The following is a 21,362-nucleotide window of genomic DNA, read 5'->3' on the forward strand; positions in this document are numbered from 1 at the left end:
TGTTCAAAGGCTATGTCTCTGAGTTGACAGAGATGGCCAGACTGCCTAACAGTGAACTTGTACATCAATGTGGTGTGCTACCTAGTGATGCAACCAAACACTAAGTGTTACTACTAAATAGTTTGTAAGTACTGTCTATAATCCACTGACTAAGATTTCCCTAGACCATCCAGATGGTTCTGTTTCCATTTGACATGGGAGCCACAGCATCTACTGGTTCCTGAATTCCAGCCTTCTCAGGCAATTTCTGAACTGAGTAAAACTGTTAACAGCTAGGAGTCCAGGAAGATACTAGAAGGGCTAAATCAAGACGGTGCCATGTTAGATACTGGAATATCTAAATATCAGGAATTCAGGAATATGAAAAGGATGGGTTAAGTTTGGTAAATTATCCTGTGGGCAGTAAGGCACAGATATTAAGTCAGTGCCAATGGGACTTAGAGCAGTGTTTGTTCTACCAGGAATTTTCCTCTAGATCCTCCATACCTCAGTTCAATGTCCAAGATCATCATTAACCACTAATCCCACAGCCAACAACTTGTCTGTTCCCCTCCAGTACTCCTTGACAGCATATGCCTAACCCTCCCTCACCCTCAACTAAAGGGGAAGAGGGAAAGGACTTGTCTAGCAAGTGTAACATTGATCATTAGTAGCCTGGCATATAGCTGGTATTTAATAGCTGAGTAAATAAGTGTGATCCTATATAGGTTCAAAGGTGTTCACTTTCAGGTTTCTTCATCAAAATGAAGAGATGCTAATTGACAATGCAAAATTGCTTAATTTTAATATTTTGGTGAGCAAGGAAATACTGAAACATATCTCTGATAGTTTTAAACAGATTCATACAACTATGATGGGGCAGAAAGCAGTCCTTGCATCAGAAAAACAAAAAAGTGACCCATTGCTTTCAGTCATTTCTTTTTATTTACAGTTTGTGTTCAATGCAAATCAATTCCATAACATGAGAAATTACTATGAATCAAAGCATAAATACACAAACACAATATACAATCCAAAATAGATGTACAGCATTCAGGTATGAGACAAAAGGGAATGTTCATTCACACACACAGTAGCTTGAGATTTGTTGGAAAAAGATGTTCCCAGGTGGATTTCTATCGGTGAAAAAAAAAATGACTTTCATTATCAAGACTACTGTGGCCATATTAGATCCTGGAACAGCTAAGCATCAGTGTGTGACCATGCGAACAAAAGACTGTAGGAAGTGTCTTATCTTAAAAAAGATTTCTGTGCATTTGAGGCAGTTGTGGCAAAGATCTACTTTTCATAATCAAGCCCACTTTGGGTTTTAGGGCCAGGTTCTAACTATCTAAAAATATTGACATAACAGAAAGAGTTCCAATGTGACTATTCTGGTTCATAGCTTTAAAAAAAGTATTTACAAAAAACGTATAAAAGTTTTCTGAATTTAATGCAAGTTAGCCTCCAGTCTTCACTTCCCAAACACCTGAATTAGTTTGTGCCTTTTTAATTTCAAGATTTGTCAGTTTTGCCTTCAAACAGATCATTCTTTAAATTGTTAAAAACATTGACATTAGTTGAGGTCACTGTACTTCTATTCTTTGGAATCAGTTTAGCTAAATGAATCTGGCATTCCTGTTAAAGAGAAATAGGTGATTTAAGTACATAAGCGAAATTTACTAATTATGCCTGGATTTGGGTAGATTCCAATCCCTCATTGCCCTGATACATATCAATTTCAAAAGTCAAATCCAAAGCTGTAGAGGAAAGAGTTCAGTTCCCAAGACAACAGTGACAGTTTAACAATGTAAAGGCTTATCTAGAGTATGTTGTCATTAAATCAGTGCTGCTGAAACAATGCATTGAGATTTACTGTGACATCTGGAAGAATCATGGAAACTTTGTATATTTCATAACTGTTTTATGACTTTCTAATTTAATGAACCAAATGTTCTACATCCCACCCTTTATGTCTAGCTAAGATAAAATCTGTTCTTATTTTCAAGATTTTTATATGTCCATATTCCTGAAACCATAACTAAGGGAAACATCTCTTAACAAATTTTGGTTGTCTTTCTTCATCTTGGACAAGAAACTCCAGCAGATTTAATATTGGCATCCATATCCTTTCACATGCTTTTCAATCAAATTTGGAATTCTCAACATTTTCTGTGTCAATTATTAATAAGGTGTGGGATTAGCAGAATTGATGAAGATGTGTTTTGTCACGCTGGCTGTCCAGATGCCACTTCGACTGGGTTTGAAAGATGGGAGAGTACAGTTGTTGCTTGGCCTGAGTCTCTAACAGTAGAGATGCAGAAGGGAGAATGAGATCACAAAGACACTGGCTGTGGCCTTCAGGACACCGTCACTTGTGGTACTAGCGGTGGTGGCAGTGGAGGTGGCACTGGTAGGGGCAGAGCTGGTGGCGGCGCTGCTGGCAGCACTTGGTTTTGTGGTTGTTGAGGCAGTCGTGCTAGGTTTTTCTGTACTTGATGCTAGGGTAGAGCTTTCTGAATAAATCTAAAATATATAAAAAGTACCACTGATAAGTATCCACACGTCACAACTGCTGCACCTAATGTACAGTTAGAATAGAATATATTCTTAGATGACTGGCTTTTATATTATTCTCTTATTCACATCATTTAATTGTGAATGCTTAGTCCCACCAAGATCATCTTTAGTTTCAAAACTACCTAGAGATGCCTAATGCCTGCAAGTAGTAACAACCAAAACCAAAAATAATCTGCAACAAACTATAACTCCTAAGGACACGGCGGCTAGATTAGGTCGACATACTGACATTTCAAAAAGGTTTCTTCTATTTTCCCAAGAAAGGGGAGACTTTAAAGTATCACATACAATTCGTATTTTACAATACAGTGAAGTCTGAGACTTACGGTACTAGAATTGAGTTACCACCTACCCTAGATTCGGTAGGTAATTTTCCCATACTCATTTAATGGTCTCATTCTAACTTAAGGAGACTCTTATCTTATTCGCTCCCTTGAAATTACAGACACCTTTTCAAAATGGTCACAGTATTTGTTTTAAATTGGGAACTAGAACAAGCCCTTGCCTAAAGGCAAAATAACTTCACCAAGAACAAGAGAAGTGAACAGCTTCACAAAAGACACAAAAGAGGATCTGGGGGAGGCTTTCTCAAGGAGCAGCCTCACTATTCACTAAACTCGGCCCTGTGACCAAGAACCTAAGTCCCTGCCTGGGGTTCCAGCACCTGTGTGGCACCATTCACCACACTGATTTTTCAAGTCACAAAAAGCACAGTCCAGTGGGCATGTGATAATCTCTCCTTTGTCATGGAACAAAGGCAGATGGGAGATTTCAGTTTTCCCTGCTGGGAAGGTTTACAAGAGTTCTGGTTACAGGCGGGACAGAGGATGTGGCACCAAGCAGGTCTGGGCCACGCGTACATTTGGCTACATATTAATCCAAAGATAAAACTGCTCTACATCAGCAGCAGCTCCTTTTGTTGAAAAAACCCGTACGGCACTAAAGCAAACGTTTACTATAAAGATGTACAAAATCCTATCCAAATTAGACTGTGAAAAAAATCTTGATTAAGTCCATTATATTTATCAGAAACCTACTGTGAGCAAAACTCAGCCTGTCCTGCTAGGAAATTACTCTTCCACTAAAAGGAAAGCCTTAATAACACAGGCAACTGCTCAGAACAGGCCGCCTCTGTTTGGGGGCAAGAGCTAGTTTGAGATTCTTGAAGGTAATCTGTTCTTATTCATACAAAGAGCTGTGGAGCAAGGGGTGATTTAATGGAGTTCAGTGCACCAAACTAAGGTTCCTCTACAACCAAATACTGACAAACTAATGCTGATACCGTGTTGACATTAAATAAAAACTGCCCTAACAAACTAGATTCACTTACTTAACTAAAACCTTTCTCTTAAAATATGGGGTCGGGGGTGCTGGGGTAGACCAGTAGGTTTTTGCGGCCGCGCCCCTCCCCCACCGGGGAATTGTGAAAGGCTCCAAGCGCAGCCCTCAAGACAACAATAGGGTACAGTTACCCGGCCCTCGGACTGGAAGACTAGGATCGCTCCTCTCTACGGCTGCGCTCCCAGGCGAGCCGGCGACTGGGCGTCTAGGGAGCAAGATCCCGTGCACCCAACTTCCCGGGAGATAAACCCAGGAGACACTCCTTCGAAAGCCCCAATTGAAGGTGGTGGGTGGAGAGCCACCGACTTCGCTGCGCCTGCCTTTTCAAAGCTGAGCTTAAAGAAATAAAAGCGCCCTTTTCTGCCTCCCCCCAGCTCAGTCCTTTTCTCCCTCACAGCCGCAACACACCCATCCCCAGGGAACACAATTCCAGGTACCCGCCGCCGCCGGAGCAAGATCAGAACCCAGGACGGAGGATCTGGGGAGGGTGCGGTGGGGACTGGGACAAAGCCCGACTCCAAATAAAACGTCCCACCCGCCGGCTGCCGAGAGTTGGCAGATACTGACAAATACTGGACTCCGTGCTAAGAGATGGACAAGTGAGGTCGCACCCCAGAGAGCATAGGGTCAGGATGGGATCTCCGCCCAGGCTTCAGCCCCTGAACTACCCGGGACTGGGTTAACAGGGCCAGGTAGTCGGGTCTTCCTAGAGATCCTCTGAACCAGCTCCCGTCCCCACCCCCAACAAGGGGATCATCCACCTTCTTTGTGTTGCGCTGGGGACGCATAGACACATGTAGAGGGAAGAGGGACGCTCAAGGTATCCAAAGACGACCTCTTCTCTCCTAAGAGCTTGAGGTCTCCAGAGGCTCCGCGCGAGGTCAGAGGGGAACCATCTCTTTCCTCGAACCTCAGGGTAAATGCAAGAGATGTGCGCAGGGCTCCTGGAGCGGGGCTGAGGAGTCTAGGGTGGGGCAGCGTCCTCCCGCCCCACGCACGCACGGAACTACATTGTTCCCGGAGCCGTGGATGGGGCTGGGACAACCCTCGAGGCAGTGAAAAGTAGAATTCACGTTATCCTGCCCCCTGTCAGGTTACGCAAGATTCTTTCTTCGGGTCCACAGCCCCAGGTGGAAACTGAGGCCGTACCCTGAGAGCAGCTCCACCCGCCCCGACTGGGGACGCGGCCCCCGAGCCCCCCCGGGGGCCAGGGCCTCACCTGCGTGGGTAGGAGCAGTGCCAGAAGCAGCAGCCCCAATCCAAGCCTGGCCACCATTGCTCTACCCATGTCCGCTCCGTCGGTGTGCAGTGCTTCTCGCGGGGTGCTGGGTGCGCGCAGAACCGAAGGCTGCGGACAGGCGCTGGCAAAGTGGGGAGCACGGCGGGCTGGCAGGCCCTTATATACTGGACAGCCACAATGCCGTGACGTGACACCGCCCACCAGCGCTCCCCACCTCCCCCAGCGCGCGCCCGCTCGAAGCCTGCCCCGCCCCCCGCGCGACTCCCCAGCGCCCCCTTGCTCTGTAGCCGCCCCGGCCTCTGCTGGCCGGGAGACCCCAGGGCCGCCCCGCCGCGGCAGGTGGGCGACGGGGCGCCGCCCGCTATTGGCAAGGAGCTTCGCGTTTCTCCGAGCGGGTAGTGCAGGCGCCCGGCGACTCCCATATAGGACAGGGGGTGAACTCGCCAAACACAAACGCCGCTCTAGAAGCCAAGCCCAAGTTTCCTTTGTTTCCCGTCCTGCCATCTTACCCCCACTCCCCGCCCCAAAACGAAGTCTGAGCCTCCGGTGCTGCCGGCCTGAGACCAGTCCCAACTCAGTACGGCACTGGCCAAGGGGGGCAGGGGGCTCCCTTGGCCTGGGTTTTTTCAAATCCCAGCCCCAAAGGAAGGGTAACTGTGCTGGCTTTGTGTGTACGCGGGGCAGGCGACAGGAACGGGGCGCCACCACGAGCGTGCCCTTCCCGCGCTGGTGGGGGACTGTTAGCAGGCGGGTCTGGGCTAAGAGAAATTTGCGTGCTCGGCGTCGCGCCCACCCCTTCCTCCCCCACCCCCAGCCCCGGCTCGCTTTGTTTCTTGAGCTCCTTACATTCGCCACGCTGTGTGAGCTCACAGGGGTACCCCAGATCCCCGGTGCGTATCCTCCCGAGATTTGGGGAGCCAACCTCTGGGCTCCGACTGGATGCTGCCGGACTTTGCAAACCACTGACTTTCGGTCCTGAGCGCTCTTCCCAATCGCGACCGACGGAAGAGAGCGTTAAGGCGACAGTCCTTGCAGAGAAGCTCTCCCTCGCCCCCGGCCGGCCCTCCCAACTCGGCTTGGACCCCGGGGAGCAGGGGACCTCCTGAATTCGCTGCCCCTTTGAAATTCCCTAGGGACTAACTTCATTGGTCTCTTGCAAAGTACTTTCTTGTCATTCGTTTTAGTAGCAAACGCTTTCTAAGTCCTTTCTCCATGATTACCATTAAGCAATTTAATGAAATGATTCTTATTGGAGATTAGTCTTCATTCTGCAGACTTTAGTGGACTATCTTTTCCAGCTTTTCTACGGTGAAGACGGTCAACCTTATGCAAAAGTTGAAATAATTTTACTGGAATATTTATTTAAGATTTGCCCAGGAGTTTTTGCGGACTTTAAAGCAAATAAAAGAGACCAGCCAAACCTAATAATTTGTTTAAATTTAACTTTACAGAACAGTCTTATAAAAACAAGGTTAATTTTATGGAAGAGGAGTAACAATGGGATCTACAGTACTTGTGGTGTGTGGCTGAATTGCTTGAGCCTTAACTTGAACTCAGTAACTTTCCAGTTTAGTGTGTGCTCGGAACACAGGAATTCTGCCCTGCACCAGTGGACTTGCCTGTTTAAGTGTTTTCAGATTGTACAGAAGTAACCTGTGTATGTTCAACTCCACTCCTCTTCCAAGGCTGGGAGTAGACTGTGGTTCAGGAGTGCCTGGCCCTATAGTAAGGTCTCCAGAGGCTGCCTGCTGAATTAACTGGCAGATATTGATAGGCTCTAGAAATTCTGATCTAAGTTTTCTTCCTCCTAGTCCTCCCTCTCCCCAATCCCCCTTTCCTCCTCACTAGTAATTTAAAGAGATGGATTAATGGCAGGGCAAGAATAGAGACCCTAAGACCACAGTGCCTGGTTCCAAATAAATCGTAGTTATGCCACTTTTACTTGAGATTCCCTCCCTACCCTAAAAAAATAAATAAATAAAATAAAAAACCTCAGTTTTTTCATCTGCAAAATGAAGATAATGGAACCATTACTGATGAACTGCTTGAGTGATCATATGTAAAGTATGATCCAGGAACTTTCTCATGCCAGGAACTTTCCGTGGTAATTGCTCCTCTACTGAGGGTGCAGGACCCAGAGTAATTCCCTTCTTGGCAGCTGCATGACTCATGAGAGATCAAGCTCCAACTAGTACCCCCAACTGGGAAGGGACCTTAGAGCTGTGTTTGGTAGGGCTAATGAGACCTGCATAATCCACAAAGCAAGACCCTTCATGTCTGCCAAATAGGTCCTTTGGCCATTCTAGAAGCATGTTGCCCTGGGCCTCCACTGTTCTGCTCCCTGGGGGCTTAGCCTTCTGAGGGAAGTCCTCTTTTACAGATCCCCACCCCACTATTTCCTAACAAGCAAGAAGCTGAAGAAACCTACCTAGACCATTCCTCTGGGATCCTTTTTTGTAATTCCTTCATTCAGTTCATTGTCTTTCCCTCATAATATATTTGCTTTTCCCTTAGTCAATAATAGCTGTCCTACTGGATTAAACTATGGCTCTGACCAGTTATCCTGAAACTTTAAAAGACATGTGGCAAATTCCCACGTTCATAGAGAAATTATTTAATGGAATCATGTTGAAATCGATTGAGTCCCTTCATTAATATGTGTGGAAAGTCAAAGTTTGAAGTTTTAATATTTCATGAGCTCAATTTTTCATGAAATTGATGCTAGTTCTCTTAGGAGTAAAACTGAAGGAGTGAACCTACAATTTCTAAGTGCAGAACCGAGAAGCAGTGAAGCAGACTGACACACCTGGGGACTCTGGACTTGATTTCTGCTCCACATTTTCTGACGCTGGCAGAGCTTCCCAACCCTACATTTTGATTTCCTCATCTACAAAATGGGCTGATAACACCAACCTCCTAGGGGATTCTTTTAGATAATACTGACTGAGGAAAGAATAGTAGGGAGGCATCACAAGATTGACTCAAACAGGGAGTTGGGGGTTGAAGGGATTAGCACAGCCATCAATCCAGCTATAGAAACCAAGATCCTTAGGCATCAAGGCCTAGGTTACAAAGCATAAGATCTAAGAAGGTAGCAGACTGCAGTAGGCTGTGTCTACCACAGACTCAAAAGGTGACAGGTAAAGTTATGGAGATTGAGCCCATTGTGGGATCTCCTGTCCCTTTCAGATTCTATTCAAAATCAACAAACCTAGGCTCACAGGAAGTGAGCTCCTCCCAAAGAGAAGGACTGCACTAACACCAGGCTGCAGTCCTCTGACCACCTCTGACAGGCAGGTGCTTCTTCCCACCCACTCTCTCCCTCTGCAAGGCAGCAGCCTCCAGCCTGCCCGTGACCTGCACCCTGCCGGGACCTCTCCGCACTGATCTCCCTCAGCAGAGGCTGCTCTCCTCAAGGCTGCCTACCTGCAGCCCTGCAGGCCTCTCTCAGCAAATCTTCCGTTGGGAGCAGCTCTTCCTGCCCGCTTGTGTCTATGCAAGTGTCCTCTACTCCTCTGTTCTTTTCCTGCTCTTTAACTACTGTCCCAATCTTGTGGAGGAGCTCGCCTGGGGAACTTGCTACATGCTGTCGAAAGGGGAGCTCTGGTGAAACCTTTCCCAGAGTGAACCCAAGGACCTTGCACTCCAAACCCATCAACTCAAAAAACCGACATCAATGTGTACGTTTAGCAGCGTGTCTGGGCATTACTAAAGCCTCACTAAGCTGCTCCTGCTATTTCTGTAAAAGGTAGCAATAATCATGTGGTTTTTAAAAGTTTTCATCTGGGTGACATCTGCTCTTTCTTCCCCACCCGCCCAGCACCTCTGCATGTATGTGGAATCTCATATATGCATCTGTGGGGTTAGTAATGTTACAGGGCAACCTGGATATGAAGTAGTTTAGGACATCCTTTCCCTCTACCAGTAAGGCAGATGACATTGCCTTCATTTGTATTTCTCATAGAGAAATTGATAACTTGCCCACAGCCACAATCACTACTTATGGTACCTCACTCAAAGTTAGGACCAACATGTCCCAAGCAGATACCAAAATGTTTGCAGTTTTGCCAACAAGAGCAGAAGTCATTTCTTTAACCTCTATACCTGGCACTCAAGCCATATTTGCTGGTGGAATGGTCTAATATTAAGAGAGCAGGTTAATTTGTTTTCTAAGGTAAAATAATAAATCCTATTTTTTTTTTTAAGATTTACTTATGCATACAGAACTGGGGTGCAGGGGTGGTGTGAGGATTCATCAGAGACAGAGTGGGGAGCAGAACAGGCAGATCTACTGAAATACGCTTGTGGTGGGGAGCAACAGAAGAGACAGGAAAGGTCTGCTGTGCTATATGGGTCAGGTCCCTGGCCAGGGATGGAACTCGCACTGAAGCAGCTTCGGCTGGCTTGCAGTGCTGCACTTTAACTCGTTGCGCCACCAGGGAGGGCCAAATTCTATTTCTAAAGAAAGATATATTTCTAAAGAAAGATATTGTTTGACATTTTAAGCAGTTTTCAACAAAATGAATATGAAATATAAAGTAAGTTATATTTCCTCCTGTGCTTTATAGCAAAAATGGCAGCTGGAATCAAATATGTAATTTGGATTCTCTTGTAAATATGGTGTTATTCTTATTTATGTTCACAATACTTTTCTCCCCTAATTTTAAGCCTACCTGGTACTGGCTGGCATTTACTATTTTAATTTTAACGTCTTTTTTCCACTAAACTTTGTTCCCCATTCAGAAACCCCAGCCTGCACCAACCAGGAGATGGTAGTGAAAATAACAAAATAACAAGGTGAATTTATCTTTCTCACTGAAAAGGCCCTAAATCACCAGCTCGACTGGGACAAGTCGAATCTGCTGAGGCTAGGTCTGCGTCTCTGTGGGGACATGCTGCCCCCTCCTGGCCACAGGGATCTCTCCACTCCACGGTAATAAAATAAAAATTCTTTGTGCTGACTACAAAAGCCCTCAATTTTTGAAGCCTGATAAAACTAATAAGCCAAAGGAGCTGACCATTAATGCCTTTCTTTTCCTCTAAAGTCTCTATCAAAAATTCTCTTAGGTCTTAAGCTTCATTCAAATCAGAAAACAAATGTAGAGAGCAAGAATCACGACTATTTTCAGATGCAAATTGAGGAGTGGGATGCATCCCTCTAAGGATCCTGGGGATTTTTTTCTTAAGGAAAAGAAAGAAAAAGAAGCGATTCTTAATCTCTTTGGCTAGAATTTTAATTTGGTGTCTCCACTGTGTTGACTAGGAGAGAACAGACCCTCCTCCATTCCATGTTGCTGGGATTGTGGAAAGGAATTTGACAGCTACCAGTATTTTTAAATGTCCCCTTTCACCTAGAAATTCCAGTTTTAGAAATTTAAACTAGAGATGTTTGAGTACAAAAGGATTTATGTTCAAGGGTTTGTAACCTTAAAAGGTTGATTATCACCTTATTATTCAAAAGTAGAGCCCAACTAGAAATGATAGTAACACATATCATGAAATGTTATGTCATTCAAAAAAGCAAAAGAGCATCTATGGACCTGGAAGAAGAATCTTCAAAGAGTAAGGAATAAAACCATGGGGACCGTGTGGTACTGTTAGTGCTTGGAAAAGAAAACAACTACACAAAGAAAGAGAACATTTGCAAGTTAAATGCCTAGACAAAGAGATTAAGAATGGCTTCTTTTTCTTCTATTTCCCTAAGGGAAAAAATCCCCAGGATCCTAACAGGTAGATTTCTCCATATACAGTAAATTGATAATGGTGTTTGCCCCTGAGAAGAGGAACTGACTAGCCAGGGCACCAAAGGAGAAGATAAATATTTCATTACACTCCACTTTGTATACCTATGAGAATATACGATTAGTCTTTCACAAGTAGGTAAGTAAAATCACTTAAATAGGGCCTCCCAGGTGGCCTAGGGGAAAGTGCCAGCACTACCACTGCCTGAGTCGTATCCCCTGCTGGCCGGGAGCAAACCCACACAGCACAGCAGACGGCTCCTGTCTCACCCAGTGTTCTACCTGCTGCTCCCCACAGCAGTGGATGTCAGTCAACCCAGCTGTTCTGCTCCCCACTCTGGCTCTGGTAAATCCTCTTGTAACAGGATGTTTACCAGGAAAAGAAGAGGTTCCAGCTTCCCTGCGGTGGAGCTGAGCAGAGAAGAGAGGAATCTGGAGAGGGGGCTGAAGAGGAAGGAAGCAGGATGGAGAGCCGGAAGGAGACCTGAGAGAGGCACGTGGAGCAGAGACATGCGAAGAAGCTGTTCTTGTTTCTGGGTCCTGAGCTGGTTGAGACAGATGTGGGTGAGAGACCCGTGGGGAGGTTCACTATGGCAGCATTTATCTTGATTTTGATTTGTTGTTTCCCCAGACTCGTCTGACCATTTCTGACCCTTTTCTATGGCTCCCCCCGGAAGGTGCTTTAGACTTGTGCCGGCTTTCAGGCCTTGCTTTGGACCAATCCCTTTTGGGTTGACTTTTGCCCATGAGGGGATGGGTAACTTTGGGTGTTTGATTTAGTAACTATATTCTTTACATTTTCTGTATTGCACACTGATTGTATTAAAGTTCTTTTCCATTAAAGATCTTACATGTTTTGTTATGATGTGGCAGATGGCAGAACCTATTTAGAGTGGGCAAGTTTGGTGGTTTAAGAGTCCTCCTCTCCCTGCCCTGTAACACTCACACCCCCTCCTTGCACCTCTGACCTGCACCCCTGTTCTTGTATGCATAAATAATCTTTAAAAATAAAAATAAAATCTTAAAAAAAGAGAAAATTACAGGCCATTATCTTTGATGAACATAGATGTAAAAGTCCTTAACAAGGGCTCCCCCTGGTGGCACAACAGGTTAAAGCACCGCATTATGAAGCTCTCCAAAGCTACTGCAGCACTAGATCCACCCCAGGTCAGGGAGATGACCCACATGGTGTGGCAGACCTCTCCTGACCCGCCTGCTGCTCCCCTCAGCAGTGTACTTCATCGATCCTGTTCTTCTCCCTGCTCTGTCTCTGGTGAAGCCTCTTGCCACTCCTGAGCCTCTGGCCTGTACCCCAGTTCTGTATACACAAATAAATAAATCTTTAAAAAAAAATCCTCAACAAACTCAATTCAACAATACATAAAAAAGGTCATACACCACAACCTAGTGGAATTTACTCCAGGGATACAGGATAGTTCAACATAGGCAAATTCATTAATATGATGAATCAAATCGACAAAATAAGATAAAAATCACATGATCATCTTAATAAATGAAAAGAAAAAACCTTTGATAATATTCAGTATCCATTTATGATAAAAATATCCAACAGAATAGGAATAGAAGGAACATACTGAAGTATAATAAAAGCAGTATGATACACACATAGCTAATATCTATGAACGTTTCTTTAAATGATTTATTTATTTATACATACAGGAACTGGGGTATAGGCCAGAGATGCAGGGAGTAAGAGGATTCACCAGAGACAGCGTGAGGAACAGAACAGTTTTGACAAAACATACTGCTAAGGAGCAGTAGGTGAGACAGATGTGTGCTGTGCCATGTGGGTCACCCCCTAGATTTTTTTGAGGACAGGAGGAAGCTGTTGTACAATTTTTCCCAAAGGTACAATCTACTTAGTTTTCTTACTTTTGGAAGCTGAGACAAAAAACTACACCTGAAACCTATATAATATTATAAGTTGATGTTACTTCAATAAAAATATTAAAGAAAATAAAAATTAATTTAAAATATAAAAGTAAGAGTGCAGGGTCACTAATTAAGGCTTTGTTGATTAGCGATATGTTACATCTGGCAACATCACACTTACAAAGAACCAGGAGTCGTGGAGCAGGCTACATAACGCAGGATGCTGCTAAGAGCAAGATCCTGGCCTTTTTATTGAAAGAATGGTCATATGGCATTAATTGTAAGGGGAAGTAGAAGGAAAAGGGAAGGGTGAACTGTCCATCTATTGTAGTAAGGACTATCAGTCTTCTATCAAGTACTTCTCATCTGCTGATGGCTCAGTACTGTAATTAAGATAAGCCCTAGTTCCCCAGCCAGGCCTTCAATCTTATCAACAAGATGTTCCACTGATCAACTTCTGGGGTCCCCTGTCATACATCAGTCCTCAGCCCCCACTCCTGCCACTACAGCTTTCCTCGTGATGTATGAGTTGGGAGTATCAGTCATCAACTCCCCGGGCATTTCCGGTCACACCTCTTGAAGCACACCCTTACCAAGATGATGGAGCTTTCTGCTCTTGATTGATTTGATTTGAGGCACCTTGTAAGGTTTGGCTCCTATGACTGATTGACCGGTTTCTGAAGGGCAATTCTGACTTTGTAGAGGAATACAGAATTGCAGGTAACAATAACAGGGTCTGAACAGGCCCCTTAGGATTACAGACACACAAGAGATATAGCAAAAACTGTGGAACATTAATCAGTAAAAGGCACACATATGACACAAGGCATAAACAAATCAAAATAATAAGCATTTATTACCTAAATGTATAGCTGCCATTGCAAATAAGGAAGTTCAAAATAACATGCGTAATTTGTGAATTGTTTTTCCTTTTAATTGCAGCTGACATCTGCTTTTAATTTGAAACAAATTAAACCCTCAAGACAGCATCTGAAAGTAAGAAAACTACGCATTTTTCACCTTTAGGGAAAAAATATACAACAGCTTCCCCCATCTTCAAAAAGAAGGAATCATTCTTTTCCAAAAGTGATTGCCTGTTTTGTTTTAATGTTATGCCACAGTAAGCTACCTGAAAATTCTTGTCTCCTTGAAATTCTGTCAGTGCTGTTCCATATAAATACACTACAAGTCATATGACTTAAATTTTAAATTTTCCAGTAACTAGATAAAAAAGTTTTAAAAAAGGTAAAATATTCCATTTGACCCTATCCATGCAAAACAGTGTCCTTCAACATAGAATTAAATTTCGACAACCATTCATAAGCTCACTTAGACCCTATATTACAGTTGTGTGGGTAACACCTCACTAACAAAGAAATGGGGGTTGTGCAGCAAGCTGTACAATGCAGGGTGCTGCTCCATGAGCAAGATCCTGGCCTTTTTTATTGATAGGATAACAAAGAGAAAAGGGTGGGTCAAACTGGAAAAATTATTATATTGCTTAAGGTTTTAGGGAGGGTGAGTCTGCTACAGGTAAATCATACTCCAGACCCCCACCCATGGCACCAATCTTATTAACAAGGCGTTCCACTGATCAGTCTCTAGGGTGTGAAGTACATCAACCTCAGTGCTCTTGTTTAACTTGACATGAGCCTTGTAGTGTCTGGTGTGCTACATTTAGCAGATCCACAACTAGTTATTTATTGCAGCATAATAAATCATTGCAAACTTAACAGCTTATAAGAGCACTATCTTATAATTTCTATGGGTCAGAAATAAGGGCATGACTTATTGAGTCCTCTAATTCAAGGTCTCATAAGGCTACAATCAAGGCCATGACTGGAGACTCATCTGAGGCTTGACTAGGAAAGGATGCAATTCCAAGTTCAGATAGTTATGGAAAGGAGTCAGTTCTTTCTGGACTATCAGACTAAGTGCCTCACCTTCTGCTGGCTTTTGGCTAGAAACCACTCTCCCTTCCTTGCTAGATGGATCTCTCTCAGTTCATCAGACTAGCACAGGAGAGAGTCATAGAGCCCACAAACAAGACAGAAGTTATATAATGGAAGTAACATTTGATCACCTTTGCCATATTCTATCGATTAGAATTAAGTAACACGACATCACCCATTCAAAGGGGCAGAGATATCACAAAATTGTGACTAGCAGGAGGCCAGAATTATTGGGAATTATCTTGGAATTTAGCACATTAAGTCTTTGATACCTACTGTGTATTTCACACTTAAAATACACCTCAAGTCAGACTAGTGGCTACCATATTGCACATTTCTATTCTATAATAGGTAAACCCAGAGATCTGAGGAGTTACAGGGTACCCAAACACCAGTATAAGGCATCACCTTTTTCTATAGAGAATTCAGTCTCAAAATATTCAGAAAGATAAAGATATATACAGCTTAAAATATTTTATTCTTTTTAATAAGTAATGAATCTATTACTATAATTTAAAATCTGGATTCTCAGAGCAAGTAGAAGTTGGAAAGCAGGTTTTTCATTTGTTTTTATAGCTTTATATTTCTTCATTGCCCTGGTTTATTGCACAAAGGCCTTCCTATTGGCTGAAAGAGTTAAAGAATGGCAGTTTACACAAGGGCCAAGTGACCACATCAGAAGGCTTCCAGGAAGATATCTTGGTAAAAAATCTTATCCTTTCCCTTCTATATCTAGCAGGACCACTTGAGCCAGTCAACACAGCAAATCAATTCCTCCCTTGTGACACTTTACCAGACACAGGAGGCTCAGAGGTAAGAAGAAGATGGGGTTATCTTCCAAGCAATTCTCTAGTTTCCCACTTGACCACTACATGAGGGACCCCTGTACAGAGAGGATCTGAACCCTGTTAACTTTATTAAACAAGAGGGCCCTGGCAGTCTATTTAAGCAAAACAAAACCTATGCCTGTAAAATGCCTAAAAACGGGCCCTCCCTGGTGGCACAACAGGTTAGGACACAACACAGTAAGCTAGCCGCAGCCACTTCGGTGGGAGTTCGATCCCCTGCCCTGGAGGTGACCCATCTGGCGTGGCAGACGTCTCCTTTCTCACCCCCTGCTCCCTTCAGCAGCGTACTTTGTCAGTCAGCCTATTCTGCTCCCCACTCTGTCTCTGGTGAAGGCTCTCACCGCCCCTGCACCTCTGGCCTGTACCCCAGTTTTGTATGCATAAATAAATAAATCTTTAATTTAAAAAAGTGCCTAAAAGCTCTGATATTGAAAACTAAGGAAAACCAATCACAAACAGCGAATGAGGCTTCCCAAATAAGGTATGAGGAAGAGGAAGTTTCCCCTAACCCTCTTGGTTCCTCTCAGACTGATTGAGTAAGCAAGTTAACATCAGGGACATTGACAGGAGAAAACAACCAACTTCTCTACAGGGCGCATACACCAAAATGAGAACTCTGAGGACAGAGAGAGGTCAAGTTCAGTACATTATATTATCCAGAGCTAAGGAATGGGGTTGGGGCCTGGAGGCTCAAGGAGGAAGGAGGGTAATTTATCAGCCAAAAAGATAAGCAGATGTTTGGTCATTAGAAGTATGCCTGTTCATATAGAGGGGGAGATAACCTTGCCCCACTGGGTTCTCTGTTCTTCTCAGACTGGTTGAAAAATGGAAATCGCATCAGATGGATTGGCAGAAGAAAAGGACTGATTTAATGACGCACACATAGGGAAGCTACAATGATGATGCAGGACTTGATTTCAGCCAGGGAGAGAAAGGTTTCAATTCTAAGCCAAGGAAAGAGGTTAGAGGGCCTGGTGTGCAGAGGAAAGAAGGGGGAGCGGGGGTTGTACTATTAATACATAATTCTAGGTGATGAAAAGGAGCAGTGATCACTTTGACTAGAGGAAGGACAAAAAGATTACTAAAAGGCATGAGCTTCTCCACAGTCACCAGGGCTTTCATTTTATCATTTCAAAAGAATCTACACGCCAGGGCCCTCCCTCGTGGCACAAAGGGTTGAAGCCCAGCACCATGAATCTAGTCATGGCAGCCTTAGCACGAGTTTGATCCCGGGGCAGGGAGGTGGCCCACATGGGGCAGCTGACCTCTCTTGTCTTGCCTGCTGCTCCCCTCAGCAGTGCATTTCATCGATCTCCCATTCTGCTCCCCACTCTGTCTCTGGTGAATCCTCTCACTACCACTGCACCTCTGGCCTGTACCCCAGTTCTGTATGCATAAATAAACCTTAAAAAAAAAAAAAGAATCTACATGTCAGAGAAGTCTTGAGGAGCCTAACTCTAAGAATCGTGGGGTGGTTTCTCTTGACCATCTTCACCTATCAGTGGACTTCTCCTAACCACTTGAGGTTTGGCGCTGCCCAACTGAAAATAGGGTGCTTGTTCAAATAAACTTCTCAAAAATTTAATGTGCTTATTTTATCTTTTAACAGCCCAAGCATCAGCTGGCAGTCTGGAGTCTGCATATGGCCATTGTTCTCTTCTTAAGCATGGGCATCCCGCATGCGAGCCAGTGGGCTCATTCCAGCCTCCCAGCTCTTCCAGAGCCACAGAGCTCTCAGTTTATATATTAATTATATATGCAAATGTGCACTGCTTCAGTTGTTCATGTGATACATTCAGCATCTGTTCTCCTGTCATCCCCTGTCCCCTAAGGACAGCCCCAAGCCGATGCTGACATCTTATTGGAATTTCCAGTGCCACCTCCCCACCTGCCTCCTCAGTGTTTCACAAAATATTTCCCTTTTATCTTCTGCTCATCATATATAACTGTAAATGGTAATTGCTAAACACCCTGCCAAGGGCTGCTCAACTTCAGCAGGGGGTATAGGCTCAATGCAAAGCAAAAGCACAGGGCATCAAAACCAGTGCAGTAGCCCGGTCCACATCAGGACTGTTTCCACACAATAATTGGGAGCCCTTGAACTTGAAAGAGTTGGTTTAATCTTTTCATGTATAGACAGGCATGAATTAATCAGAGTTAATTTTCCTTCTGTATCCCAAAAGAAACCTTGACTCTAAGATGGGAAATACATCCATTAGTGTGCCTGGGACACCCCAGGTGACCCCTCCACCACCTCACACCAAGGCTCTAGGACACTCACAATCCAGCCAAAATGGAATGAAAGAATTACCAATTCACAGTTCTCCTGATGACCATAACTGGTATTTCAAAAATCCTCTAAATTTTCAACACTGACTCATAGTCAGATAAAATAAAACAATCATACAAAGTAGGAAAATGGGGGCTTCCCTAATGGCACAAGAGGTTAAAGCGAAGCACTGCGAAACTATCGCAGCCACTGCAGCACAAGTTTGATCCCCAGCCATGGAGGTGACCCATATGGTACAGCAGACCTGTCCTGACCCACCCACTGCTCCCCTCAGCAGTGTACTTCATTGATCTGCCTGTTCTGCTCCCCACTCTGTCTCTGGTGAAGCCTCTCACCATCCCCACCTCTGATCTGTACCCCACTTCTTGCATGCATAAATATTTTTTTCAAAAATGTAGGAAAATTATAGTGCCTAATTTGATTTTCTATGATGAGTAGGCAATGTGCAGAATAGCTTACTTACAAAAATGTCCTTGCTTATTAGCTAAATTCTTCTGGTGAAAAGTAACACCATTACAAAAATCTATACTATGAAGAATATCATGATGGTATGGCACCTGTCACTCACTTTTTAAAAAAAGATTTATTTTTTTACTTATTTATGCATACAAGAACTGGGTTGTAGGCCAGAGGTGCAGAAGGTGAGTGGATTCACCAGAGATAGAGTGGATAGCTAGACAGGCAGATCTACTGAAATACACTGTGAGGGGAGCAGTAGGTGAGACAGAGAAGGTCTGCTGCACCATTTGGGTCAGCTCCCTGTTCAGGGATTGAACTCCTGCTGCAGTGGCTGGCAATAGCTTCATAGTATTGAAACCTTAACCCCTGCACCATCAGGGAGGCCCACCTGTCACTCACTTTTTACCAAGCAATTTTAACAGGCTTAGATTTCATTTATTAGCTATAACAGGAAATCTGTAATAAAATTTCAGTGCTGGGTTACTAGACAATTTACCTGTTAGTTCATGATGAAGGGACACTACGGGATCCCAAACTTGCATGCTCTAAAGGGATCCTCTCATCTGTGCACACAAAGATCAAGAATAGCCTTAATATGAAAGTTGTAGTAGAATCAGTGTACATAGAGAGGGAGAGGAGAAAGCATACCAGTGTCCCAATAAAACACCCCAAATTACTCACCCCCTCATAGGTAAATATCCAGCCAAACAGGGCTGGCCTGAATGGGCCACTGAGGCCTGAAAGCTTGCCACAAGTCTAAGAGAATCATAGGAAAGAGGTTCTGAAACAGTTCCCAGAGAGCTAGGGGAAAAAGAGATGCCATATCAAGATAATAGCTGCTGGGTCAGCCTCCCCACATGTCTCTCACCCATGTGTTTCTTCCAAGCCTCTGGTGTAAGACCAAAGGTGAGAAGCAAGAGAGTCCTTCTGCTCCACATGTCTCCCCTGCCTTACTCAGCTTTACTTGGTCACTCAGTTCCGCCCATCATTGAGAGTGGGAGGGGAGAGGCCTCTATGGTGGCAAAGGGGTTAAAGTCAACGTTATCAAGTTATCACCAGCCATGGCAGACTGAGTTGGATCCCCAGCCAGGGAGGGAACACGGTGAGGCAGACCTCTCCTCTCTCTTCAGCAGTGTATTTCAGTCAATCCATCTGTTCTCCTCCCCACTCTGTCTCTGATGAATCCTCTCACCCCCCGCACCTCTGACCCACACCTCTGTTCTTGTATGCATGAATAAATAAATCTTAAAACACACACACACACACACACACACACACAAGGAAAGATAGTTAGCCATGTCCATCTGCTCCTGCTGACAGTGGATTGCCCACAGTTTCACCACTGCCAGTGTCAAAGACACTGCTTTGGGTTACAGGAAGGTGGGAATGGCATTAACTTAGGAAAGAGAAAAATGCAATTATCTTGTCAATCCTTGCTCTGAGATAAGTTCTTGCGTCTCCTCATGTTGCAATTCATAGTTCTGGAGGTTCTCAAAACTAATTGTGCATGCAGCACAATCGCGCATAGCTGCAATAGTAAATATAAATATGCACACTCATAGGTCTGTTTAATATGCATGAAACGTAATACCAGATCTTTGCACCATACAACACACACCAGAACGGAAATAATTTTTTTATAAAACTACCCAGTACTATTTAAATTTCAATAAAATAAATTTTAAGTTAACATCAAAGAATTTCCATTATAAATTCACCAATTTGTTCTTTACTTTTAATTTTAGTAGCTAATTTGAATATTTTAGAAGATAACCCGAAATACAATTTTAATTTTTCTATTATTTATATTCACTTTATATTAAAAACTAAGACTTATTTAAATGCAATTATATTTTGTTTTTGTAATCCTTTACATCATTGCCAGAAATACTGCTTATAACACAACTGTGATTTGGCCCAAGTTGTTAATGACCCAACTGGGTCACGTGGCTCCAACTCAGAACGTGAGACCCTGGTGAGTTTGTTTCCTGTTATTAGCATGTGATACCACCTACGGATAACAGTAGTCTGTATTTCAAAGAAACTGTCCAGGAGTACATGAAGGGAGATTACATAGGAAAGAAATGAATTCAAGAAAAAGAGGGGTTGGGGCATTAGGGGTGTGAGAGGGTGTTTTGCAACCACCAGGCTAGGTTGGTTCATCTTCGATTCTCACAGACAAAAAAAAATTATTTTTGTACATGAGTCTTCGGTAGATTTTCACAAGCCATTAACTGAATTGAGGACAGACCAGCTTCCTCTCTCAGTATGTCTCTGGCTGTCTCTTCCCTGTGTGGTCACTGTGCTGTGACACCGGCCCTCCCATCCCCTCACCCCGCGGCACAGGTGTCCCCATTTACATAGACACACGCCTGGTACTCTCTGGGCCCAGGTGTCCATAATTACAGGTGTTTGTACAAGACCACAGGTGCTGGTCATAGATGCCTATGTCTGGAGGACTGAAAAAAGCTTCACAATTTCATTTACCTGGCAGGGGTGTTCTTAGTTCTCAGGCCCGGGAAGGCAGTGTAGATTATGGAAGTATCAGTGATTTCCTGGAACAGATGATCTCTTCTGGTATCAATTTAAAATGGCCCACAGGCTCCCCTGGTGGTGGAGGGGTTAAAGTCAGCACTATGACGCTATCTGCAGCCACTGTAGCATGAGTTCAATCCCCCGCCAAGCAGCTCACCCACAAGGCTCAGCAGACCTCTCCTGTCTCACCCACTGCTCCCTTCAGCAGTGTGTTTCAGTCAGTTGGCCTGTTCTGTTCCCCACTCTGTCCCTGGTGAATCTTCTCACCCCCTGCCTGTACCCCCTGCCTGTGCCACCTCTGGCCCATTCCCAGTTCTCCTATGCATAAAAAAATAAATCTTTAAATGTTCAGCAGGCACTAATGTTATCAGTGTTCTCAGAAGGAATAAATAGGGTGCAACCCACTACCAGGCCCTAAAGACTGTGACATGGGGCATTCACTCAAGTGCCAGGATGAAAACTAAGGCAGAGGTTATGTTCCTGTCTCAGGGTGACCACAGAGTG

General features: G+C 44.1%; 1 protein-coding gene across 1 annotated transcript; it reads right to left on the reverse strand.

Annotated features, from left to right (window-relative positions):
- Window positions 1–911: 911 nt before the first annotated feature.
- CD24 (CD24 molecule) lies at window positions 912–5,285 on the reverse strand. Its single transcript, XM_012724925.1, has 2 exons — window positions 5,120–5,285; window positions 912–2,505 (listed from the first exon to the last, which is right to left on the reverse strand). Exons 1-2 carry the CDS (start codon window positions 5,186–5,188, stop codon window positions 2,284–2,286), a joined length of 291 nt encoding a protein of 96 aa, XP_012580379.1. The 5' UTR covers window positions 5,189–5,285; the 3' UTR covers window positions 912–2,283.
- Window positions 5,286–21,362: the final 16,077 nt, after the last annotated feature.

The sequence above is a fragment of the Condylura cristata genome, unplaced genomic scaffold (genome assembly GCF_000260355.1).
Source record: "Condylura cristata isolate star-nosed mole 26May11 unplaced genomic scaffold, ConCri1.0 scaffold00001, whole genome shotgun sequence".
NCBI classification, from domain to species: domain Eukaryota; kingdom Metazoa; phylum Chordata; class Mammalia; order Eulipotyphla; family Talpidae; genus Condylura; species Condylura cristata.